Source organism: Macaca nemestrina, chromosome 18 (genome assembly GCF_043159975.1).
Source record: "Macaca nemestrina isolate mMacNem1 chromosome 18, mMacNem.hap1, whole genome shotgun sequence".
NCBI lineage: Eukaryota > Metazoa > Chordata > Mammalia > Primates > Cercopithecidae > Macaca > Macaca nemestrina.
Genome location: NC_092142.1, coordinates 20,769,264 through 20,795,529, shown reverse-complemented (window position 1 = coordinate 20,795,529; position 26,266 = coordinate 20,769,264). Strand labels below are relative to the sequence as shown.

The 26,266-nt window shown below is 45.2% G+C and overlaps 1 protein-coding gene across 1 annotated transcript in view; it reads right to left on the bottom strand.

Annotated features, from left to right (window-relative positions):
• Nucleotides 1–26,266, bottom strand: part of LOC105485001 (von Willebrand factor A domain containing 3A) — a 63,695-nt gene that overhangs the window by 37,187 nt on the left and 242 nt on the right. Inside the window, 12 exon segments of the mRNA XM_071084227.1 lie at nt 1,214–1,279; nt 1,522–1,630; nt 2,741–2,866; nt 7,431–7,537; nt 8,893–8,991; nt 14,904–14,958; nt 17,900–17,977; nt 18,075–18,199; nt 20,711–20,834; nt 21,146–21,210; nt 21,212–21,233; nt 25,778–26,066. Coding sequence (XP_070940328.1) covers nt 1,214–1,279; nt 1,522–1,630; nt 2,741–2,866; nt 7,431–7,537; nt 8,893–8,991; nt 14,904–14,958; nt 17,900–17,977; nt 18,075–18,199; nt 20,711–20,834; nt 21,146–21,210; nt 21,212–21,233; nt 25,778–25,791 — 990 coding nt within the window. The 5' untranslated portion in view covers nt 25,792–26,066.

Genomic DNA, 26,266 nt, shown 5'->3' with positions numbered 1-26,266 from the left:
TTAAAACAATTGAAGAGTTTTCTAACTGTAAAAGTATAAAGAAACACTTTACATGCACTAGGATGGCTATAATAATAATAATTATTTATTTATTTTATTATTATTTTTAGAGAAAGGGTCTTTTTCTGTCACTCAGGCTGGAGTGTGGTGGTGCAATCATTGGTTACTGCAGCCTCGAACTCCTGGGCTCAAGTGATCCTCCTGTGTCAGCCTCCTGAGTAGCTGTGACTACAGCCATATGCTACCACGCCAGGTGAATTTTTAAATTTTTTGTAGAGATGGGCTGTCACTATATTGCCTAGGGTAGTCTCAAACTCCTGGCCTCAAATGATCCTCCTGTCTTGGCCTTCCAAAGCACTAGGATTACAGACATGAGCCACCATGCCTGGTCAAGTCACAGGTTTTAAGATAAAATATTCCTTAAACCAGTCAGTTTCAGTCATTTACTTTACCTTTCTAACCTCTGTAGTGTGAGTCACCTACAGAGAGAGTCCAGATGATGAGGTATCAAGATAGGGTGCTGCCTGAGTTTGGCTCCCTGCTATGACAAGCAGGGACCTTGTGACCTTTGAATTCACTTGTGAGATGCAAACACTCATTTACTCATGGTTATTAACGGTAGGCAAGACACAGCCCGGGAGCGACCAGATGATTGCATTCTTAATCTTCCAAATGGATCTACACACATGTTTGCTAATCGTTGCCTCCCTTGTGAACACAGGGTGGCTGATGTCTAGTTATTAACTGGGACAAGGACAGTAATGGATGGATCGGTACAGAATGGATTGCTCATTTTGCTCTGCAGTGGGTCCCCTGCAGTAGCAGGAGTTGATCTAGGAGAGAAAATCAAGGCAATTCAGACTCAGTGCTTTGCGGGGAGCAGAGCTAGGCTGGGGCCTATATTAACGGCAACTGGAGAGTGACTGAGGATTCTGCAGGCAGGGTTTTAAAAGGCCTCTGGGCTCCCAGGCATGCAATCAATGCATCATACAGGCTGACCAAAGCATCTCCTGTGACTTCAGGTTGTCCCTGTTCTTCCCACATATTCATTCTAACCCGATTTTACCTGTGTAACCTCATTGAATACAGGTGGGGACAGGGAGAAAAGGAGAAACAAGTGTATAGTATGGTCCTGGCCCAGACCTCCTGGGTACAACCTTGGAGGCAGACAAGGAGAGAAGAAGAGGGGCCACGTGTTGCCAGAAGGGCTTACCTCCATCTTTGGGCTGTAGCAGTGGTAGTAGCCCCTAACAGCTTCTGCAAGGTTCTTCAGGACAGCCTGCAGGGATGAGGCCAGGGTCAGCCCTCACTAGGGCAACACCAATACTCCAGTAAGCCTTCTCCTTGACTGAACCTCCCAATTAACAGAAGCTTCCCATTTTACCAAAGGGAGAACCAGGCACAAGGACAGGGGCATTCTCATCCACACTCGGGGGCCTGTCCAAGCATGAGGCCTCAAAGGCCAGCCCAACTGACTACCACCAAAGCCAAGGGACATCTCAGAGAATCTCGGGCACTCACAGGGGGCATCTGATCATCGCAGCTGTAGGTGATGAAGTGGATGATGAGGTCTCTTCCCATGGTGGACTGCTGGATGTAGTCGGACAGGATTTCAGAAGGCTGATCTGGGCTGGGGACAAGGCAGAAAAGTGGACACCCCAGGTCAGATCACTTTGAGAACATTTCAGAGCACAATGGTAATTCCCAAGGAACACCTACCCACTCTTAACTGGCCACCTGTGTCCCAGGTCACCTATGCGGGATGCAGGGCTAGGTGGACTGCAGGCCTGGCTGCCCTGCCTCCTCTGCAGATGGGTGGCCTGTGACTGCAGTCCTTCCCTCATGTGTGTGTGTGAAGAGTCATGGTTGATGATCTTTTCTTTCTTTCCTTCTTTCTTTTCTTTCTCTCTCTTCCTTCTTTCCTTCCTTTTCTTTCTTTTCTTTTCCTTCTTTCTTCTTTCTTTTTCTTTCTTTTTTTCTTTTCATTTCTTTCTTTTTCTCTTTCTCTTCCTTCTTTCCTTCCTTCCTTTTTTTCTCTTCCTTATTTCCTTCCTTTCTCTTTTCTTTCTTTCATTCTGTTTCTTTGCCTTTCTCTCTTTCCTTTCTTTTTCTCTCTCTTTCTGCCTGTGACTGCGATCTTTCCCTCATGTATGTGTGAAGAGCCATGATTGATGATTTTTTTCTCTCTTTCTTTCCTTCCTTCCTTCTCTCTCTCTCTCCCTCCCTCTCTCCCTCTCTCTCCCTCCCTTTCCCTCCCTTTCCTTCCTTCCTCTTCCTTCCCCTCCCTCCCTCCCTTCCTCCTTCCTTCCTTCTTTCCTCCTTCCCTCCCTTCCTCCCTTCCTCCCTTCCCTCCCCTCCCCCTTCCCTCCCCTTCCCTTCCCTTCCCTCGGTCTCACTCTGCTACCCAGGTTACAGTGCAGTGGAACAATCATAGCTTACTGCAGCCTTAAACTCCTGGGCTCAAGCAATCCTCCTGCCTCAGCCTCCCAAGTAGCTGGGACTACAGGTGCACACAACCATGACCAGCTAATTTTTATCTTTTTTTAAGAGATAGGTTCTCATTGTGTTGCCCAGACTGGTCACAAACTCCTGGCTTCAAGCAGTCCTCCTGTCTTGGCCTCCCAAAGTGCTGGGATTACAGGCATGAGCCACTGTGACCGGCCAATCTTTTCTCAAACAGTGGTTTGGTTCTTCAGTTCCTTTCGTGTAGTATGTCAACTGCTTAGGAAAGAAGACCTACCAGCTTCTCATGATGACCACCAGGGAATCCAGCCCCTTGAGAGTGAAGATCTTCTTCAGAGCTTGTAGCAGGTTGCTGCCTCCATCAGGCTGCAGTGTCTTTACCCAGAGCTTAAGTTCCTGGAGGCTGGGGGGAGACAACAATGGCAACCTAATTATAAGACTGTTTGTATTTAATTTCATTTTAATTTCTTTTTAGAGATAAGGTCTGGCTATGTCACCCAGGCTGAAGTGCAGTGGTGCAATCATAACTCACTGTAACCTCGAACTCCTGGGCCCAGGCGATCCTCCTGCCTCAGCCTCCCAAGTAGCTGGGACTGCAGGTGTGTGGCATCCTGCCCGGCTAATTTTTATATTTTATGTAGAGGGCTGGGCATAGTGGCTCATGCTTGTAATCTCAGCACTTTTGGGGGCCAAGGTGGGTGGATCACTTGAGGTCAGGAATTCAAGACCAGCCTGGCCAACATGGTGAATCCCATCTCTACTAAAAATACAAAAAAAATTAGCCAGCTGTGGTGGCACATGCCTGTAATCCCAGCTACTTGGGAGGGTGAGCAGGAGAACTGCTTGAACTCCAGAGGTGGAAGGTTGCAGTGAACTGAGATTGTGCCACTCTCACTGCGCTCCAGCCTGGGCAACAGAGTGAGACTCTATCTCAAAAAAAAAAAATTATGGAGAGATGGGGGTCTCACTGTGTTGCCCAGGCTGGTCTTGAACTCTTGGCCTCAAGAGGTCCCCCTCCCTAGCTTCCCAAACAGCTGGGATTATAGGTGTGAGACCCTACACCTGGCCTGTAGTATTAGGTACCAGGCCCAGGACAAATATTAGCTCATTTAAACCTAATGATAACTTGTTGAGGCAGTACCTTTATTCCCATTTTGCAGATGAGGAAACTGAGTTAGGACTTGCCCAAGGTGATAATGTAAGCAACTTTTAAAACTGAGATTTCAAACCAGGTCTGACTCTAAGATCTGAGTTTTTAGAAATTGTGCTATGTGAGGGTCTGGGGCTGAGTTCCTTCTTCCCCATGGCTACTCTCTTGGGAGCCAGCCCTCAACAGGAGGCATGGAGTTAATTCCGCGACCCTAAGAAGGCTCTAAGAGAAAGCATTATGGCTGTGTGGCTTATGTCCCACGTGGGTTGGGGTATACACCACTGGTGAGAAGAAAAATAACTTGATTCTTTCTTGGCTAAAATTTTGCACAACACTAGTGAAAGAGGTCTGTTCTTTCTACTTCAAAAAATCAAAAATCTGAAAGAGAAAATCTCAGTGTGGTGCTAATAAGTTCATCTTTCATGATCATAACTGTCAAGTCTCCTTTTTGAACAGCAAGAACAAGTCCCAGGTCTAGCGCCTTCTCTAGCCAATAGATTTAAGCTGGAATTTAAAACCATTGTTTTTCTCTCATTGTATTTATTTATATGGCTGCTTTTTTTTTTTTCTCAAAGCCATTAAAGAAAGATATATGGTTGCTTTCTAATTATAGAAATATAATTACATGATTATAGAAGTATAACCATGCAAGTGATATGAACTTCTCAGTTATGGTATTGATAGAAAGTTTCCTTCAGGCCAGGAGCAGTGACTCATGCCTGCAATCCCAGCACTCTGGGAGGCTGAGGAGGGAGGACCACTTGAGGCCAGGAGTTCAAAACCAGTCTGATCAACATAGCCAGACCCCATCTCTACAAAAAAGGAAACGGTGAAACCCCGTCTCTACTAAGAAATACAAAAAATAGCCGGGCGAGGTGGCAGCGCCTGTAGTCCCAGCTACTCGGGAGGCTGAGGCCGGAGAATGGCGTGAACCCGGGAGGCGGAGCTTGCAGTGAGCTGAGATCCGGCCACTGCACTCCAGCCTGGGCTACAGAGCGAGACTCCGTCTCAAAAAAAAAAAAAAAAAAAAAAAAAAAATTAGTTGGGCACACCCTTGTTGTCCTAGCTACTGGGGAGGCTGAGGCTGGATGATCATTTGAGCTCAGGAGATAAGATGGCAGTAAGCTATGATTGTACCACTGCACTCCAGACGTGACAGAGCAAGACCTTGTCTCAAAACAAAACGAAACAAAACAAAAAAAAAACAAGTTTCTTTCAATAAAAAATAAATAGAATTGAAGTAAAGAAAAATCAACAATAGTACACATGGTAGGCCGGGCACAGTGGCTCACGCCTGTAATCCCAGCACTTTGGGAGGCCAAGGAGGGCGGATCACTTGAGGTCAGAGTCCGAGACCAGCCTGGCCAACATGGTGAAACCTCGTTGCTACCAAAAATACAAAAAAAAAAAAAAAAAAAAAAAAAAAAAAAAAAAAAATTAGCAGGGCATGGTGGAGCACACCTGTAATCTCAGCTATTTGGGAGGCTGAGGCAGGATAGTTGCTTGAACCCAGGAAACGGATGTTGTGGTGAGCCAAGATCGCACCACTGCATTCCAGCCTGGGTGACAGAGTGAGACTCCATCTCAAAAATAAAATAAAATAAAATAAAATAAAATAAAATAAAATAAAGTAAAATAAAACAAAACAAAACAAAACAATAGTACACATGGTAAAGATATGACACAGGGATATGACAAGAGAATTCTAGGAGTTCCTGAAGATGCAGAACTTTTGGCTGCCATCCATTAACAACCCAGGGGTCACTGCTCCACCTAAAGTGGAAATCAGAGTACAAAATGCTCTCCTTCACCAAAATGCTCTCGTTCATTGAGTACCTGGCACTAGCCCGGTACTTTGTTTTCATTTCATCTCCATAACAGTCCTGTGAAGAGTGGGTAGGATTGGCCTTGTTTTGCAAATGAGAGAGTTAAGGGACTTGTCAAGAACACGCAGTGACTGTTGGGGTTGGGATTCAAAGCCAGAGGGCCAGAAGTGGGCAATTCTCTATCTAGAAGGGCTCTTCTTTACAGCTAGTGCTGGCGAGGGGGCCTCCCTCCTAGAAATCTAAGCACATGCTTTTTTTTTTAACTTTTAAATTTTTTTTGGAGACAGGGTCTCTGTCACCCAGGCTGGAGTACCATAGCTCACTGCAGCCTCGACCTCCCTCCCAGTCTCAATCAAACCTCACACCTCAGCCTCCCGAGTAGTTGGGACTATAGGCACATGCCATCACACCTGGCTAATTTTTAAATTTTTTGTAGAGATGGGGTCTCACTGGGTTGCTCAGACTGGTCTCAAACTCCTGAGCTCAAGCGATCCTCCCACCTTGGCCTCCCAAAGTGCTGGGATTATAGGCATGAGCAACTGGCCCTGGCCAAAGCACGTGCATTTTTCTGGGATCTGGAATCCAATCCTGGCTTTGCCGCATTGGGCATCTTCCCTAAGCTGAGTCTGCATTTTCTCATCTGCAAAATGAGGATAATAATCCTATTCCATGGGGTGGCTATATATACTAAATACAATCATCCATGCAAAGTACCTAGTATGGCAACCAACACATGGTGGGTGACTGAGGACATTCCTTTCATGGAAAAGAAATTTCTACTCACCGGATAAATAGAAATTCTTACATACCTCCCTTCTATCCCTCAAAAAAAACCCCAGGCTAGAAACCCCCAACTAAAGGACATCCATGCAGTAGAGTCCTATGTAGCCATTAAAACAAATGAGGTAGATTTGTATGCATTGACAGAGAAAGAGATTCAAGACCAGCTAGAAAGCCAAAGCACAGAGCAGTGTTATATAGGTCCTGTTTATGTCAAAATAAGAAGGTAAACACATAGATGCATGTGTGTGCAAATATTATTTGTGGAAGTGATATAAGGAACTATTTTGGGTCAGGCACAGTGTCTCACTTCCGTAGTCCCAGCACTTTGGGAGGCCAAGACTGGAAGAGCACTTGAGGCCAGGAGGTCAGGACCAGCCTGGACGACATCGCAAGATCCCATCTTTACAAAAATAAACAAAATGGCTGGGTGTGGTGGCTCATGCCTGTAATCCCAACACTTTGAGAGGTCAAGGTGACAGATCACTTGAGATCAGGAGTTCGAGACCAGCCTGGCCAACATGGTGAAACCCTGTCTCTGCCAAAAAATGCAAAAGTTAGCTGGGCATGGTAGCGCATGCCTGTAGTCCCAGCTACTTGGGAGGCTGAGGCACGAGAATCACTTGAACCCATGGGGTGGAGGTTGCAGTGAGCCAAGATTATACCACTGTACTCCAGCCTAGGCAACAGAGACCCTGTCTAAATAAACAAATAAAAAGGTAGCAGGGTGTGGTGGCACATGCCTGTAGTCCCAACTACTCAGGAGGCTGAGGTGAGAGGATTGCTTAAGCCCAGGAGGTCAAAGCTGCAATGAGCTATGATTGTGCCACTGCACTCCAGGTTGGGAGACACAATGAGATCCTGTCTTTAAAAAAAAAAAAAAAAAAGAGGGGGACTCATTTGCTATTATTTATCATCCTTTCATACTGTTGGAATTTTTAAAAACATGTATGTCTTATTTTCACAATAATAAAACTATCTTTGCTAGTTTGGGGGTAAAAACGGGTCTTGTGGTCACCTTATCTGTCAGTTTATGAACTGCTGCATGGCCATCTTTCCAAAAATTGTTTCTGCTTTTGTGAGTTGTCTCTTTGTACTCACTTATCTAGTAGTGTCCTGGGGTTTGCAGTTGAATTATTCAATAAAGACTCTGCTGGTTAGGGAGGAAAATGAAAAAGTCAATATCACCGTCAGGCAGGAAAGCCACTCACACAGAGGCGCTGACTTCCATGGGGTCCGGCCAGAGGGACCTGGCGTTGGTGCCAAAGGACAGGACAAATAGCTTCTCCTTGTGGCTCAGCTGCTCATCGATGAGGCTCTGTTGGACAAAAGGACGTCACTGGCTCCCATAGCCAGGGGAATGTGGAGCCTGGCTTTGCCTCTCTCGCCTTAGCCGGCCCCTCTGGGCTGGGTCTGAGCTGTGCTGAAATATGGTTGCTTGAGGCTGGACTTAGCAGCCAGCACCAAGCCAACATTTGCTTCCCACCTGCCGGGCCTCCTGTGGGTGGGATGAGCATCTGGGCTGCCATCTCAGTGTGCTATGGTTGGCCCCTTGGCACTTACCTGTGGCACCTGGAGAGGGAGGACAGAGGTCGGGGCAGTGGTTTCTCTCTAAGGCATGTGAGCTGGAGATGGAGCTGGTGAGTATCCATAACTTCTCCCTCTTCTTCCTGGCCAGCTAGAAATTCCACCTGTATGCCATCCCATGAGCTCTGCCCTGGCTAATAGTAGACCACTCCACCTGAGGGATCTTTGGAAACTCTGTCCTGAGGACTTGTCATGAAGGGGGAGATTGCTCTGCAACCTGTCCCCTGACATCCACTGAGACCAGGAACAGGGAACAAGTCTGGAGGACAGCCCCACACTGAGCCTCATAAAGGCTCTGCAGGACCTGTACAAAATACAACGGGCTGTTGCTGCCATGGTACCCATAAGAAAATAGCCTGTCCACACCACATCAGGCTGCAGAGGCTTTTCTCCAGGCCAGACTTCTCACTGCACACTTATGAGAAGACTTCTCACAGAGCACTTCACTTGTACAAGCTCCTTTTACCCTTATGGCAACCCTAGGTAGTCACTGTTATCATCCCCATTTTACAGAGGAGGTAAGTAAGACACAGAGAGATTAGTTAACGCAGTCACATGGCCTGGAATTGGTGGAGGTGGCTGGGATTTGACTCCAGCCATCTGACTCTAGTTCTTAGCTTCTCCACTATGGATGTGAGTTGGGGATGGAGCAATGGGCAACACCAGCCTGTTCACTGCTCTCAAGCTAGAGCTGGTGAGTATCCAATGGGAACCATAACTCCAAAGAAACCAGAATAGCTCCTCCATCCAGAAAGGGCCAGAAGCCCTGTGCTGTGCTATGCTATGCAGGAGTCTTCACATCCTCTTTCCAGGGAAACATGGGAGCTCTTGAGTCAAAGTCTAGTTGGCAGGTACTGTCGTGGTGAGAATACTGGAAGTTCACACTACAACCGAAAATGACTCTGTGGTTGGGTTTTGTAGAATTCAACATAGTTCTCTAACCGTAGGTGCTAATTAAGTGTGAACTGTTCTTTATAAGACACCCTATCTTGCATTTGCTATAAACAGGCTAGTCAGCAAGCTCAGGAAGGAAAGGCTGGGGGTGGTGGGTGGTTCCAGGTGTTTCAGTGCACCAGACAGACTTACCATGAGGTCCTTTTGGAACTCCTCTTTCTGAGGGCCACTGCTGACGGCTGACACATCTATGAGGATGCTGACTCTGGCCCCTTTGATGAGGCCAAATGCCTAAAACCAAAGAGGGCATTTGGAAACAGCCAGTACAAGTCTGTGCGTCTCCTACACTGAGCTGCTCTGTGCGATGCAGTGATGCGAACACTTCCCTCATCCCTAACAAGCAGCAGCAGACAGAAACCCCATTTTACAAGGGAAAAGCAAAACCCAATATCATGACTTCAACTCTGGGCATGACTGCTCTTATTTTGTGGCAGCCTCTTCTTTGTAAGTTTTTTCCCCTTATATTTCTTGTCTAATCTTATGAAGTAATACATGGTTATTGTAGAAAATCTGGAGACTGTAGAAAAGCACCCTTTGTTTGAAGATATAAAATTTGATGGCTATTTATATTAGCTTATCTGATTTAATTTCTCTATATCCTTATTTATTTTTTGCCTACTCTACCGATCAAAGGCAGATGTGTTAGGTTCACCAGCTGCAATGGTATCTCTGTGAGTTTCTAATTATGTTTCTTGTTTCTTCTTTTTGAGATGGGGTCTTGCTATATTGTCGAGGTTGGTCTCGAACTCCTGGGCTCAAGCAACCATGTGCCACCACATCCAAGTTTCTAATTATGTTTCTAAATGGTATTATTACTCTACAGTTATTACTCCTAGACTTATGATGGGGCCACGTCCTGATAAACCCATCACAAGTGGAAAAATCATAAGTCGAACCATTCTAAGTCAAGGACTGTCTGTATTACTTGTCGATGCTGTTTGATTCTGCACATAAATGTTCATCTTGTTAAAGCTGCATTGTGGATTGGAACTTTCATTCATATGAAACTGATAGTTCTCTAGGGGCAGTAGGTTCCATTTGGTGTTTTTCCTTAAATCCTACTTTATTGGATATCTAATTTTCCTGTTGAATTCACTCTTCTGCTCTCAGAGAGTATTTTATATCTTCTCTTACACCTGCAGCACTCCCTTTCTGTACTCTCCCAGCAAGTGATTTTGCCTCCAATTTTGCTGAGAAAACAGAAACAAATTGGAGAGAATTAAAAAAAATCTTTCCATGCAGAGTCTACTGACCTACCAGCCCATAGCCCTACACACTTCACCTTTTTCCAGTTAAAATGAATCTAAGGCCAACCAGCAACGGTCTAGGCTAACCTTTGACTTGCATCACTGGATCTTCTCTTGCTAAATAGGAACTCTGCTTCTGTGTCATCCCTTCTCCTGGATCATCCATTCCTATTGATTGTACAACTTCCATCATCATACGAACAGGTTATAATATCGCCCATCTTAAAAAAGATATAGACCTCTCAGGATGCCACCTCTCCCTCCTGCTGCTGTTTCATTTTTCGGCTCTCCATCTTAGCCACACATCCTTACCTCCCGGGGACCCATTCAAGTTAGGTTCTCACCTTCCTATTCCTCTGAAACCACATGTGTCAAGGTGATCAATGACCTTTGTCTTGCCAAGCCCAAGGGTTAAATCCAAATTCTCAACTTTCTCGAACTCTGAGTAGCATATAGCACAGTTTGACTGTGTCAAGAGTTTAACAAGTTAAAACACTTTGTACATGTGTCTTCCAGGACACCACATTTTCCCACTTTCCCCTCTATTCACTGCCCAGATTTTCTTAATTTCCTTTCCTAGAGAGTCCCTCCTCCTTGTTCCAAAGTCACAATACTTGTGTGCCCTAGGAACTTGCTTCTGAGGGTGTGGGTCATGGGCCGACAGCATCACCATCCCTCAACTTGTTAGAAATGCAGTCTCAGGTCCCACTCCAGGCTTACCTAATTAGAGTCTTTATTTTAACAAGGGCTTCCAGGTGCGCAGTGGCACAATCATAGCTCACTGCAGCCAGGAACTCCTGGGCTCAAGTGATCCTCCTGCCTCAATCTCCTAAGTAAGCTGGGACTATAGGTGTGCGCCACCACACCTGGCTATTTGGTTTTTTAATTTTTTTGTAGAGATAGGGTCTTACTGCATTGCCCAGGCTGGTCTTGAACTCCCGGCCTCAAGTGACCCTCCAGCCTCGGCCTCCCAAAGTGCTGAGATTGCAGCCACGAGCCATCACGCCTGGCCACTCTCTTCTTTATCTACCCCAGGGTTTGCCAGCTTTGGCACTACTGATATTTGGCACTATTGACATTTGGGCTGGATAATTATCTTTTGTAGGGAGCTGTCCTGTGCATTACAGGATGGTGAACAGCATCCCTGGCTGCTGATAAACTAGATGTAGGTAACAACCCCTCTCCTCCAGCCATGACAATCAAAAATGTCTCCAGACATTGCCAAATGTTCCTGTGGGGCAAAATCTCCCCTGGTGGAGAACTACTGTTCTTTGATCACCTCCTCAGTGATCTGAGTGTCATGCCTTTGAATACCATCCAAACGCTAATAATTATCTGAGGTCCATCTTCAGATTTCTCTTGGAACTTCAGACCTGTGCACCCAACATCCTGCTCCGCTTCTCTGTCTGGAAGTCTACTAAGTCCCTCAGGCTTCACATGTCCAAAACAAGACCTCTTGGTTTTCCTTCTCAAGTCTGTTTCTCCCTCAGCCTTCCCCATCTCAGTAAATGCCATTCAACACTGGCCCAGGTGCTCTGGCCCCAAACCTATCTAATCCATCGGCAAGTTCTGCTGGTCCTACCTTCCAGTTGTGCGTTGAATCTACCATATATCATTCTGTCGACCCTAGAGCTTGAGTCTAAGCCTCCATCGTTCTCACCCAGTGCAGTTGTCCTGTTTCCACTTTTACCCCCTGTATAGTCAAGTTATGCAGCAGCCAGTGTGATTCTTTTGAAACTTGTCAGATCAGGTCACTCCCCGGCTTTATTAAAGCCTTCATCTTTGGAATCAGGCCCTCCTGGACTTCAACCTGCTCATCTAACCTTGTCTCCTTTCTCCACGTAGCTCACTCTGTGCTTGCTGCACTGGCCCATGTGCTGCTTCTGGAACATACCAAGCTCATTCCTGCCTCAAGACTTTTGGACTTGCTGTCTCCTCTGCTTGGAACATTCTCCCCAAAATATTGGCAGGGCTCACCTCTGCACTTTCTTTAGGTGCCTTTTCAAATGTCTCCTCTTTAGAGTAAGTATTCTCAACCATTCCATTTATTTATTTTTTATTTTATTTTTGAGAGGGAGTCTCACTCTGTCTCCCAGGCTGGAGTGCAGTGGCATGATTTCAGCTCACTGCAACTCTGCCTCCTGGGTTCAAGCAATTCTCCTGCTTTAGCCTCCCGAGTAGCTGGGATTACAGGCGCCCATCACCATGCCTGGTTAATTTTTGTGGTTTTAGTAGAGATGGGGTTTCAGAATTTTGGCCAGGCTGGTCTCAAACTACTGACCTCAAGTGATCTGCCTGCCTTGGCCTCCCAAAGTGCTGGGATTACAGGTGTGCATCGCCATGTCTGGCCTCAACCATTCCATTTAAATAGGCCTTCTGTTCCACTCTCGGTTCCCTTACTCAGCTTTGTTTCTTTTTACAGCATGTAAGCTCCATGAAGACAGGACCTTAGTATTAGTCATGGGTTTTTTTCCCCCCAGTGAACCATTCCTTTAGCAAGTACTGGTCATGTTGGTAGTCTCAATCCTAGAACAGTGTCTGTTATACAATGACTCAATATGTGTTTGTTGAATTCATGACCCAAATATGGCACAAGGCTTTCTAGGGTATTGCCAGTCTGGAGGCAAGAAGTTGAAATCTAGAGCCAGTTCTATTTCTTTTAAATTAAAAACAAGCTGCCATGAGGACTTTACAGCTTTTGGAATTGAAAACATTCATTTCCTAAACCTAGCCATTGAAGTTCTAGACATTTATTCCATAGAAATAACTGGACAAGTATGTTAGAGGCAACTGGAGCCGGGTAATACCAGATAGTCTCATTTTTCAAGAGAAGTCTGATAGCAGACATGAAAGTGAAATATCAGGATTTTAAAAATCTTGGCAACTAATTTGAAAAATATTTAAAACTAGGGAGCCTGGAACAGCATGGCTGTGGGCCAGATTTGGCCTGCATGCCACTAGTTTATAACTTCTCCTTTTATCCTCTGCAGACACAGATCCAGAGAAGCGAGGCCACTTTCTAGGGCCTTAGTAAGAGAGCAGAACAGGAATGGTGACCAGCGATTATCTGGCCATCATATCAGGCTGCCTGCCTCAACACCCAGGGAGCCAGTGAGCTGATTCACAGGTGATCGCTTCCCTGGGCTCTTCCATGGTTTCTCTGTAGCTCTGTCAGAAAGGGGTGGTAGGAAGAAGGGGCTATCGATCCCTGTCAACTTTGACAAAGGTGACAGGATGGGGTGATAGGGGTGGGTCGGTAAGAGCAGCATGTGCTACGTGGATGCCTATGGAGTATGGGAGGATTTCATTCCTCTGGGGTCTCTCTGCCTGTTACCATGGGCAACCAGAGGGGTCCAGCTATAGCCGCAGACAAGCATCTGCTTACTCAACTTGTCCAAGCGAGTGAAGGAGGTTCTGGATCTGAGGTGTAGACCACACCCTGGAATTGGCGGGACAGACAGGCTTAGCACTATGTTGTTACCCACTGTCCTGGGTAGAGGTGGGGATTGGGAGTAGGGAGCATGACTTTTAGCATCTGCTTTTCCCAGGGTTTAAAGCAAGAGTTGAAGATTGTGCCTAAGGGTGGAAGCAAACGGGAAGCCAGAAAAGTGCCAGTTGATGGCAATTAAGCTAAAACAAATAAGAAAGCAAATCAAAGGTTAATTTGCCCATGATCACTCATTTACCCTTGGGTTCTGAGAAAAACATTTAATTAAAATTTTTTTTTTTTTTTTTTTTTTTAAAGATAGGTCTTGCTCTGTCATCCAGGCTGGAGTGCAGTGGCCCAATCATAGCTCACTGCAGCTTTGAGCCTCTTGGGCTCAAGAAATCCTCCTGCCTCAGCCTCTCAAGTAGCTGGGACTACAGGTGTGCACCACTACGCCTAGCTCTTAATCAAACTTTTGCGGTTTTTTTGTTTGTTTGTTTGTTTGTTTTTGAGATGGAGTCTCACTGTGTCGCCCAGGCTAGAGTGCAATGGCGTGATCTCGGCTCACTGCAACCTCCACCTCCTGAGTTCAAGCAATTTTCCTGCCTCAGCCTCCAGCACAGCTGGGATTACAGGCATGCATGACCACGCCTGGCTAATTTTTTGTATTTTTAGCAGAGACAAGGTTTCACCACGTTGGCCAGGCTGGTCTTGAACTCCTGACCTCAGGTTATCCACCTACCTAGGCCTCCCAATGTGTGGGGATTACAGGCATAAGCCACTACGCCCAGCCCTTAATCAAATTTTTAAGAAAAGTGATATCCAGATGATCAGCCTTAGTCTTCTAAATCTCATTGTGGGTCTGAAGTTAAATGCCTAGTGCACATCTGCATTCTCACCTGCCTAGCACCCATTCCCCCTTCTGGTAACAGTGCTCTGGCCTTCCACATGCAACCATCTGTCTCCCTTTCTCAGTCCATGAGGGCTGGGGGGGCTAACCCCCAGTCTCTTTCCCCTTCCCCCATGTCTTTTTTTTTTTTTTTTTTTTGCCCCAGAAGTGAGCACTAGTTCCAGGCCTAGTCAGATAGTATATTTCATCTCCTTGGCTATGTTGATTGGTGTAAATTGGTCAATGGGAGTCAATCCCAGGATTTGGAAATTGTGCAGGGAACAGGAAGTGAGGTTCCTTTCTACTGGAGCTGCTGATCACCACCTTCCTACGCCCGAAGAGAGATGTCCCGAGAATAAAACCAACTCAGAGGAAAGCAGAGCCCACAGGCCTAGAGGTGACATCATCTGAGCACCTGGATCCAGCTGTGGCTTGGGTTTTCATTTATGTAGGTTAGTAAATGCCTTTTTTAGCTTAAGCCAATTTACATTGGAGGTCTATCATTTGCAACTGAAAGGGTTCTAACAAATACAGATGGAATGAGTGAAAGGGGGCAAAGAATTAAACCTACGCCCGTTACCTTCTTGCTGTTTTCTGTTAGCCACTGAATTCTCTCTTGATAGACTTCAATAGTGCTGTCAAGACATCAGAAAGACTCATCACCCAAGGTCAGTATCCTCACTGAGCAACAACAGCCACTTACATACACAAAACGCAGGTATGAATTTTTTTTTTTTTAATGTGCATAGGGTCTTGGAAGAAGGTGGTGAACATTTTAAGTGCACTGTAGTGCACGCCTGTAGTCCTGGCTACTCAGGAGGCTGACTTGATCACTTGAGGCCAGGAGTTCAAGACCAGCTTGAACAACCTAGTGAAACCCTGTCTCTACAAAAAATACAAAAATTTGCTGGATATGGTGGTGCATGCCTGTAGTCCCAGCTACTCAGGAGGCTGAGGTGGGAGGATCACTTGAGCCCAGGAGTTCAAGGCTTCATGGAGTTATGATTGTTCCACTGCACTCAAGCCTGAGCAAAATCAAGCAAAGACAAAACTGAAGATACTTGGTTTGCCAGGGCACTAGGTATAAGGGGATTGCAAAAGGGATCGAGTTTATAGGTGCCGCTCTACTGGTAACACAGCGCACAGGATAAATGACAATGGTTTGGTGGATCAAGCAGTGGAATCAGGCCCTCCCGGACTTCAACTTGCTCATCTAACCTCGTCTCCTTTTTCCACAAAGCTCACTCTGTGCTCATTCTGCCCGGTGTGGACAGGTCTGTGGAGGATGGGGGAGGGTGTTCTTGTGAGAAAGTTGGAAGACCACCCTTGCACTTGCTCGAATCTGTGGCTTCTCAGAAGAAATTGTTCCTAGTCTCCTGGAAACTGATCATAAAGGCACAACAGAGGCAGTTAAGCAATCATTTCCACTGGATTGATTAACAAAAAACCTAGTTTCTGAAAAGTAGCTGGGGGACCTTTTGGAAGTTGCCTTATTGCATGCCTGACTGGAGACTAGCATATATCATGTACACAAGGTAAGGACTCAGTCACTTGAATTTAATTGACTTGTCCTCACTGGGGGCAGGTGAGATTTAGGGGCCTAGAGAGGGACAAAAGAGGTCTTTGGAAATGAGATCATGGGGTAGTGGGTAGTAGATAGAGTCATAAGTGATACATGAGTTATGAATAGAGCTAAGAGGATGAGCTTTATTTTTATCTTCTTCTTATTTTTATTTGAGACAGGGTCTCATTCTGTTGCCCAGGCTGGGGTGCAGTGGTACAATCATGGCTCACCGCAGCTTCAACCTTCCTTGGCTCAGGTGATCCTCTCACATCAGCCTTTAAGTAGCTGGAACTATAGATGCACACCATCACAACTGGCTAATTTTTATATTTTCTGTAGAGTTGGGGTTTCATCATTTTTCCCAGGCTGGTCTCGAACCCCTGAACTCAAGCGATCCTCCCGCCTCAACCTTCCAACGTGTTGCGATTACAGGCATGAGCCACTGTGCCCAGTTGAAGATGAACTTTATAATAAAACATGTTTGTGTTCAAGATCTAGCTTTGCCATCTACTAGCTGTGTGACCTTGGACAGGTGTGGTAACCTTTCTGAGCCCCAGTTTCACCATCTCCAACATGAAGGTAACAACAGGATTTGTTACCTTCAATTTGCTAAAAGTCAATTTACTGAAAGCCAATCCTCTGAAAATCAATTTGCCAAATGACCAATTAGCTAAATAGACTTGAACATTCCTTAAAATGCTGGATTCACAATTAAAACTGATAAACCAAAATATTGCAGAATTCTTTAAAACCTGTTTCAGCTTCCAACCTAATAAAAGTTACTATAAATTCTACAGTTCAATGGTTTTGAGAAATTTGAGCAATTGGTCATTCCATGAATGGCCATTCAGCAATCAACTTCTGGTTAACTGGCTTGAGAGTAATGGTTTTATAAGGGGAAACCCCTTTCTCTTGATTCTCATTCTCTCTTTGCTGGCTGCCTTGTAAGATGTCCCTTTGCTCTTCCTTCATCTTCTGCCATGAATCATGTGGAACTGTGGGTCCATTAAACCTCTTTCTTCTTAAATTGCCCAGTCTCAGGTATGTCTTTATCAGCAGCATGAAAATGGACTAATACACATGTGCTATCAAAATCTGGTTTAGGAGTGGGGATGCATGCACGTTTTTGCCATATATTTGCAAAGGTATGAACGCAATCAATTTGACATTGAAAGTCATTACTCTTAACCATTAAACACCAGATGAAGCTGTGTCATCCAAGGGATTATGGATTTCATTTTATATTTTTTTAGAGATAGGGTCTTATTCTGTTGCCCAGGCTGGAGTGCAGTGGTATGATCATAGCTCACTGCAACCTCGAACTTCTGGGCTCAAGTGATCCTCCCAACTTCGTCTCTCAAAGCGCTAGGATTATAGGCATGGCCCACCATGCCTGGCCCTAGACTATGGATTTGAAAAGGCTGAGAGACATTGATCTGGTCCAACCTTTCTATTTGAGAAAAGAGGAAATTGGGGCTAGAAGTGGGAAGAGACCTGCCCATCTCCCTGGGTGGTAGACTTTTTTTTTTTTTTTTTTTTTTTTGAGACAGGGTCCCACTCTATTGCCCAAGGTCTCACAGATATTGCTGTTTGAACAAAGTTACTTCCAGGCTACCAAAATGACATAATTCTTTTTTTCTTTCTTTCTTTTTTTTTTTTTTTTGAGACAGAGTTATGCTTTTGTTGCCCAGGCTGGAGTGCAATGGCGTGATCTCAGCTCACTGCAACCTCCACCTCTCGAGTTCAAGCGATTCTCCTGCCTCAGCCTACCGAGTAGCTGGGATTACAGGCATGCGCCACCGGGACTGGCTAATTTAAAAAATATATATTTTTAGTAGAGACAGGATTTCACCACGTTGGCCAGTCTGGCTTCAAACTCTTGACCTCAAGTGATCCACCTGCCTCGGCCTTCCAAAGTACCGGGATTAGAGGCATGAGCCACCATGCCCAGACTGAAATGACATAATTCTTGAGCTCCGTGGTGTTGGGAGGATGCTAAGAAACATACTTACTCAGAAAGCTTTGACTCAAAGTGGCGGATGATCTGGGTGGAGAAACGTATTTTCTGCACAACATTGGTGTCCTCCTCTCTGAAGAAGCAAAGCCTTATGAGGGGGTCTCTCAGGCCCAGGGGGCTGCATGTGTTGCTGCAGCTGTGGGGGTTGTGGGGAACAGCTTCAGACTTACAGCACTTCTGTGCCCTGGCTTATCAGGTCAGCCAAGGTAAGCTTCTGACACTTTAAACTGTGAGCCGAAAGCCAGTCTTCAGAGTCCTCCCAATCTGAAGATTGGGTCTCACTCGCCTGCAGCCTCTGCAAGACAAAAACCAGAATCAAACAGAGAAGTAGAAAGAGAGGGAAGAGGTTCCCTTCACACAGATACGCAACGGGGGCCAACTCAGACTGATCCTATCTTTTTTTTTTTTTGAGACGGAGTTTCACTCTTGTCACCAAGGCTGGAGTGCAGTGGTATGATCTTGGCTCACTGCAACCTCTCTGCCTCTCGGGTTCAAGTGATTCTCCTGCCTCAGTCTCCCAAGTAGCTGGGATTAAAGGCATGTGCCACCACGCTCGGCTAATTTTTGTCTTTTTAGTAGAGACGGGTTTTGGCATTTTGGCCAGGCTGGTCTCAAACTCCTGACCTCAAGTGATCCACCAGCCTTGGCCTCCCAAAGTGCTGGGATTACAGGCATGAGCTACCATACCTGGCCCCCTGGTTTGTCTGTTTTAGAGACAGGGCCTTGCTCTGTCACCCAGGCTGGAGTGCAGTGGTGTGATCATAGCTCACTGCAGCTTCAAAGTTCTGGGCTCAAGTGACCTTGCCTTAAGTTCTGTGCCTGAGGTCTGCTCTGCCCTCTGTCTCAAAGGGAAATTAGCAAGTGTTGAAGAAGTGTGAAAAACACTCTTATAATTACTGCAAATACTTAGATAGCACTTATTACATGTTAAGCACTTTCCATACATTAACTCATTTAATTTTACAAAGTAGGTTCCATTATGGTAACCCCATCTTGCTGACCAGGGAACTGAGGTACAGATAATTTAGGTAATCAGTCCAAGGTCATGCAGCTAGAAAGTGGCAGATGTGGAATTCAAACCCAGGCTGTGAAGCTCAAGTCATGCTTCTAACCATGGTACTATGTTGTCCCTCTAAACTAGCACCAAACTGTGACCATCTCCATGAAGGAGTGAGAGCACTGAGGGGCCAGATTACTTTCTCATTGTGTGATTCTATACTAACAAATGTCCTGCCCTTGAAAGGCACCACCTAAAATCATAGGTCTCTGTCGCATATCTAGGGAAACACAGCTCTCTATCACATGGACACTAGATGTCACTCTTTTCACCTTTCAGACTCAACCCTCTCCCTGGTTGGAAACACTGAGCATGGTAGACTTTTTTTTTTTTTCTTTTGAGACAGGGTCTCATTTTATTGCCCAGGCTAGAGTGCAGTGCCACAATCTCAGCTCACTGCCAAAATCTCAGCTCATTGCAGCCTCAGCCTCCCAGGCTCAAGTGATCCTCTTTCCTTGGCCTCCTAAGTAGCTGGGACTATAGGCATGTGCCACCATACCTTGCTAATTTGTGTATTTTTTTTTTTTTTTTTTTTTGGTGGAAACAGGGTTTCACCATGTTGCCCAGGCTGGCCTCAAACTTCTAGACTCAAGCGATCCTCCCATCTAGGCCTCCCAAAGTGCTGAGATTACAGATGTGAACCACCGTGCCTGGTGAGCATGGTGGACTTAATAATTCACCTTTCTTCCATCTGTGTTGATTTTAAAATAATGTCATGTTTTAGGACACAGATTTTGTATTATTCATACTTGAAGACACACTATTAAACACATTATGGATTCTGACTTTAGGCCATGCTGATTATGTAACTCAACTAGTTCATTTGCATAGAGAATGGTAAGATCTTTGTGTTGGAGCAATCCTTTCCCTCTTTCCTTCAGGTTCATCTGCAAGGCAAAGGAGGCCCCAGCTGTGGCTGATAAATATAAGAATGATCCTGTGTACACCTGGGAAGTCATGCATTTTGATATAAAATTAGAGGAAAGATGCATGTCATCAACATCTGAACTCATTACAAGACTTCTTCAGAATCTCAAAACTCTATCAACCTTTCCTCATCTCCTGTAATTAAACTTGCTTTCCTGTAAGTGCCAGAACCTAAGTAAATCATGAGTATTTTTCTGATTGTTTAATTGCCAGCATTATAACTGGATTGTTTTTGACTATCATTTCAAAGGTATCATATTTAAACTCTAGTGTGGGTTAGATACATGGTTGTGCACTAGCCTTGCTTGAACATGGCAACCACTGATTGCCATTGTTTCCCTGTTAGAATGAATTCTGAGTTCTATACAATCCACTCATCCTCTTGGGAAGGCCCATTGAAGGTCAGCCTAAAATCGTAGTCTGGTTAGAGGTTTATTCTCCTATTATGCCCCATTTGTCCAACAGCACTTCCTGAAATGGATTTCTGAATCTAGATTTCAGGGAATCTCAAAAGCAAAGCAAATTTCAGGAAGGGGAATTTTAGAATCAAATGCTTAAGACTTCAGGCCTTGATAGCATGATCAGAGTCTTCACATGCTCCTGAATATTTAGTGACATGGCCAAATAGGCTATACAACTTCTATATAAACAGAGAGATTCTTCAGTCATTTCTAAAGGCAGAGGATTAGAGATAAATGCTTAATTAATCTTTTTCAGTCCTAGAATCCTATGAGAAGGAAGAAATCCCCAGAATTTAGCACATTCTGCATTCCCTGAATGATTTGTAGTATCACCACCCAGTTAAAGTGCCATGGTCTTTACCAGTAAGTCCTGTGTCTGGTTAACGTGTGTAACCAGTAATCCATTGTCTGAATTCTGACCAAGTCCATTCACATTCTTCTGCTTTAGTGACTTCTTTGAATCTCTGCCAGTGTTTCTCCTAATGCTACAAAACATAAAGTAATTTGATGAATGCCTGTGCACTGGGCATTGATTGGTTTGACATCCCCAGTGCCTCCTCTCTTTGCCTTAGTCCCTACAAGGATTCTAGAAACATTTTTCTGTGCAGTGACTGAGAAGGGTTCCTGCAGAGTCCTGATAAAATGTGGACTCCAGTTCCATGAGATATTTTATTATTTAGATAACTAAAGCCCTCAGGTGACTCTAAGAAGATTCAATGACCCAGTCTCACCCTCAGCTCCCATGAGCAAAATGCTGTTGCTGTTTTCATTTGCAAAATCAGAGAACTATGCTTACCAATGGTTTTCCAGAAACATATTTTCTTGGCCATGGAAGACGTGACTAGTTTGTGTAGCCATTGCAATAACACCCAATGCTTATTTTCCTAAAGAAGGAAAGAATACCAGAAAACAGGATAAATGTGGCATACAGAAAAGTTTTGGGGGATATCTATATTCAGCACAACGCTTTTCTACATTTTTAAATTAATTTTTTTTTGAGATAAGGTCTCACTCAGTTGCCCTGGCTGGAGTACAGTGGCCCAGTCATGGCTCACTGTAGCCTTGACCTCCCAGGCTCAAGCAATCCTCCCACCTCAGCCTCCCAAGTAGCTGGGACTACAGGCACAAGCCACCATGACCAGCTATTTTTTTCTGTTTATTGTAGAGACGAGGTCTCACTATGTTGCTTCGGATGGTCTTGAACTCTTGGGCTCAAGTGATCCTCCCACCTAGGCTGGGATTAGAGGTGTGAGTCACCATGCCTGGCCATTTTTAAAAATTTTATAGACCAGGTCTTGCTTTGTCACCAAGGCTGAAGTAATGTGGTGCTAACATAACTTATAGCAGCCTCGAGCTCCTGGCCTCAAGAGATCCTCCTCAGCCTCCCTAAGTCATGGGATTGTAAGAGTGAGCCATTGTGCCTTCTTTAATTAATTCATTCAGTAAATACTTATTGAACACCTACCAGGCATCAGGCATTGTGCCTGGTGCTGAGGATACAATGGTGAACAAGATAAAGCATTCTCAACTTCAACACTTTAACTCTTGGACCGGATCATTCTTTGCTGTGGGGGCCATCTTATGTTGTAGGATGTTTAGCAGCATCCTGGCCTCTACCTATTAGATATCAGTAGCATCCCTCCACACTTTTTCCCAATGTGACAATCAGAAATGTTTCCAGACATTGCTTAATATCTCATGGACAGCAAAATTGTCCCTAGTTGTGAACCACTAAGATAGACATTGTCCTTGTCCTCCCAGCGCTTATATTCTACAGGGGGAGACTGATATTAAAAAACTAAATAAAATAATTACAAATTGTGGAAAGTGCTGAAGGAACTAAAAGCATGTGATAGGAAGTAATCAAGGGGCCAGGCACAGTAGCTTATGCCTATAATCCCAGCACTTTGGGAGGCAGGCTGAGGCAGGAGGTCACTTGAGGCCAGGAGTTCAAGACCAGCCTGGGCAACCCAGTGAGACCCCATCTCTATAAACAAAATAAAGATATATTTGCCAGGTGTGGTGGCATGTGCCTGTAGTTCCATCTACTTGGGAGGCTGAGGCAGGAGGATTGCTTGAGCTCAGGAGTTTAAGGCTGCAGTGAGCTATGATCATGCCACTGCACTCAATCCTGGGCGACAGAGGGACATTCTGTCTCTAAAAAATAAACAAAAATCCACACCCAAATCCAATGTTACACCCCCTTTTCTCCCTCCTGCTTAAAACTGACCAAAGCCTTCTCTATGTCTAGGATGAAGACTGAGATCCTTCAGATGGCAGCTGAGGACCCTCAAGGTCTGGCTGCTCCCACCTACCCCTCTAGATTTCCCACTTCACCACTGCTCTCCTCTGTGTTCCACAAGGGCCTCCCTTTCCAGTTCTTGGAATTCTCTAGTTCCTTTAACCACAGGGCCTTTTCATGTGCTGCTTCTTTGCTCTGGAACATTCTTCTCCTTCTCCCCTACCCTAATCATCTTGACATTTTAGCCCAGATATCATTTCCTCCAGGAAATCTCCAGCATCCCATTCTATTTCGGTTTCCTTTGTTTTATACAGACTTTCATAGAACTATGCTCTTTTAGGGCAGGTATCTTAATTTGGAATGATACATTCATTAGTGGGATTTTTAAAAATTTGTGTGTCTCTCCCCTTACACTGTAAGTTACATAAGAGCAGGGACTGGCAGACACTCAATAAATATTTTGAGAAGGAAAGGTGAAGGGCCAGGAGGTTGAAAAACTCCCTTGGTTTTTTTTTTTTTTTTTTTTTTTTTTTTTTTGAGACGGAGTCTTGCTCTTGTCCCCCAGGCTGGAGTGCAGTGGCATGATCTCGGCTCACTGCAAACTCCACCTCCTGGGTTCAAGTGATTTTCCTGCCTCAGCCTCCCACATAGCTGGGATTACAGGCGCCCACTACCATGCCCAGCTAATTTTTGTATTTTTAGTAGAGACGGGGTTTCACCATGTTGGCCAGGCTGTTCTCAAACTCTTGACCTCAGGTGATCCACCTGCCTTGGCCTCCCAAAGTGCTGAGATTACAGGCGTGAGCCACCATGCCCAACCTGCCTTGGTTCTGGAATTTCTAATTATATATGCCAGGCACGTGTGAGACCTGACTTTCTGCTCTTGGGTTCCATGAGATACCCATGAGATACTGTTTCTTAGAATTCTCTACCTTTTTTTGCTTCAGCTAGCTCCTTTAGCTTTCTGTTATTTGCAACCAAAAAAAATACCAGCTAAGACACAGCAAGTGAGAGACTCTGAATAAAGTTGCAGCTTAAACATTAGAGTGTGTGTTCTTGTGAAATCATTAAATTACACAGCCTAATAATGGTTTGGCAACTTGCTTTTCTCTTTCAGGTCTTTAATCTTTTATTCAGAGGATGTTTTGTTTTCCGGGAAGCACCACGATAATGTGGCAATGCTTTAAAACACACACACACACACACACACACACACAGCTTTACTTCAGCAAGCTGTCCTGGGAGACTCTAATGGCAGAGACTGTTGAAGTAGAAATGCCTCATGAACACTGGCCGCCCCGTAGTGTCTCACTTCCCTCTTTCCAGTCAGTGATTAACAGCTCTTAATGAATTCAGAGGACTGCACGACTAGATTCTGGGGTGACTGGTGCAGGCTGATGGAGAAGGGGTTGAAATGCATAAAAATAACAAAACAAAATAGTGCTCCAGAAAGAGCATGGGGCTGGGTGCAATGGCTCATGCCTGTAATCCCAGCACATTGGGAAGCTGAGGCAGGGAGATTGCTTGAGCCCAGGAGTTTGAGACTAGCCTGACCAACATAACGAGACTCTGTGTGTACATTAAAAAAAAAATTAGCTGGGCATGGTGGTGTGCACCTGTAGTCCCAGCTACCGGGGAGGATGGAGTGGGAGGGTCACTTGAGCCCAGGAGTTTGAGGCTGCTGTGAGCTGTGATCTCATCGCTGCACTCCAGCCTAGGTGATGGAGTGAGACTCTGTCTCAAACAAACAAAAAAACAAACAACAACAACAACAAAAGTGCTGAACCTTTGGTTTCTTCATCTTCAGAATGGAATGGGGACAGCAGTAACTGACCTGCCTACTTCAACACCGTTATCAAGAGGATCAAATGAAATTGAGAAAGTAGAAGTGCTTTGTGAAATACGAAGTACTATAAAAATGCAGAATGCCAGCTGGGCGCGGTGGCTCATGCCTGTAATCCCAGCACTTTGGGAGGCCGAGGCGGGTGGATCAAGACCATCCTGGCTAACATGGTGAAACCCTGTCTCTACTAAAAATACAAAAAAAATTAGCCAGGCGTAGTGGCAGGCGCCTGTAGTCCCAGCTACTTGGGAGGCTGAGGCAGGAGAATGGTGTGAACCCGGGAGGTGGAGCTTGCAGTGAGCTGAGATTGCGCTACTGCACTCCAGCCTGGGTGACAGAGCAAGATTCTGTCTCAAAAAAAAAAAAAAAAAGTAGAATACCATAAAATGTGGGCTGCATCTTCAAGCACTTCAGCATATGACATGAAAACAATCATGTGTTTCATGAACATTTATAGAGCGCTCACTGCGTGCCAGAGAGAACAGGTGTTGGGGAGATAGACATGAACAGGACGCAGCTCTTTCCCTTAGGCCTTTGCTCAAATGAAATCTTATTAGAGAGGTCTTCTGTGAGTACTTTAACTCAAACGGCACCTCCTCCACCTGCCCTTATCTTTCCCCACAGCATGTTTCACTATATATATTCACTTATTTACTTATAAGTAAATACGTTCTATATATTTACTTATTTACTTGTTTTATAATTTCTCTATAGTTACTTACTGTTTGAACCTCTGCACGCCCCTCCCACATAAACACAGTAGAAGTAGATCCATTTGGGCCAGGACAGTAATGTTCACTGCTAGGATATTTTTGCATAAAATAGAGTTTAGAACATAGTAGCTGCTCAAAAAACATTTGTTGAATAAATGCATTCAGAGCAGGTCCAGAGTTTAGGCAAAGGTGAGCTGAATTACACTGGGGGGTGATTGCAGGAGAGGAAAAGAACAAACCAGTCCATGGCAGATGGCATTTTGGTCCAAGGGAGAGAGGGAACCTTGATTATTGGGTGAAAATAATAATAATAATAATAGGAGTCTTTCCTGAACCCCATTCACTGTCCCCAGTCCCCCAGGGAGGAAACCACTCCTCTTGTGGAAGTCCTCCTGTTGCTGTCCCTTCACTTTGTCATATGGAGTTGTCATGGCCTGTCTCCCAGACCGGCTCCATGACTTCCTTGTCTACTGGCACCCCCAGCATTTAGCCCAATGCTCAGCATGTAGGGAGTGGACGCTTCACACCCCAGGCTACCTCAATCTTGTCACTCAGTCCAGAGCTTAGCATCTGGCCTCCCCCACCCCCTCTGTCACCACCCCTGTCAACCCTGATGACGCTCACCCTCACCTGTATTTCTTCATTTACTTCTCCATCTTTAGGAGAAGGGTTCCTGGCACTCCAGGGCCTTGCTTCTCCTAGATCTCACTTCTGGTTTCTCCAAGCTCCTCCAAGCAACTCAGCAGTGAAGCTTGCCCTATGGGAATGTGTTAGCTGGTCTCCAAGGTAACAGACTGCACCACTGCAGCTCGGGGCAGGGAAAGGGAAAGCCTTCCTCATTCCAGGGAAGAAGTCACCGCTGTGTTGTTGATAACCACTTCTCCCAGGTCACTCTGCTTTTCTCCACCTTCACGAAAACCTGGAAGCAGGATTTAGACCTTTTTTCAAATTTCAGAACCTCTCAGTCAGCACGGAACTATGGTTTAGGCCAGTAAAGCCCTGGTGCCTGTGGCCTTCCTGTGGTAGGAACGGAGGAAAGTTTCCAGAGAACTCTGCCACGTGTGGCAAAGGTGGTAACTTTCTCTTCCTCCTCAGATTCTCCTGGGTTCCCTGGACACA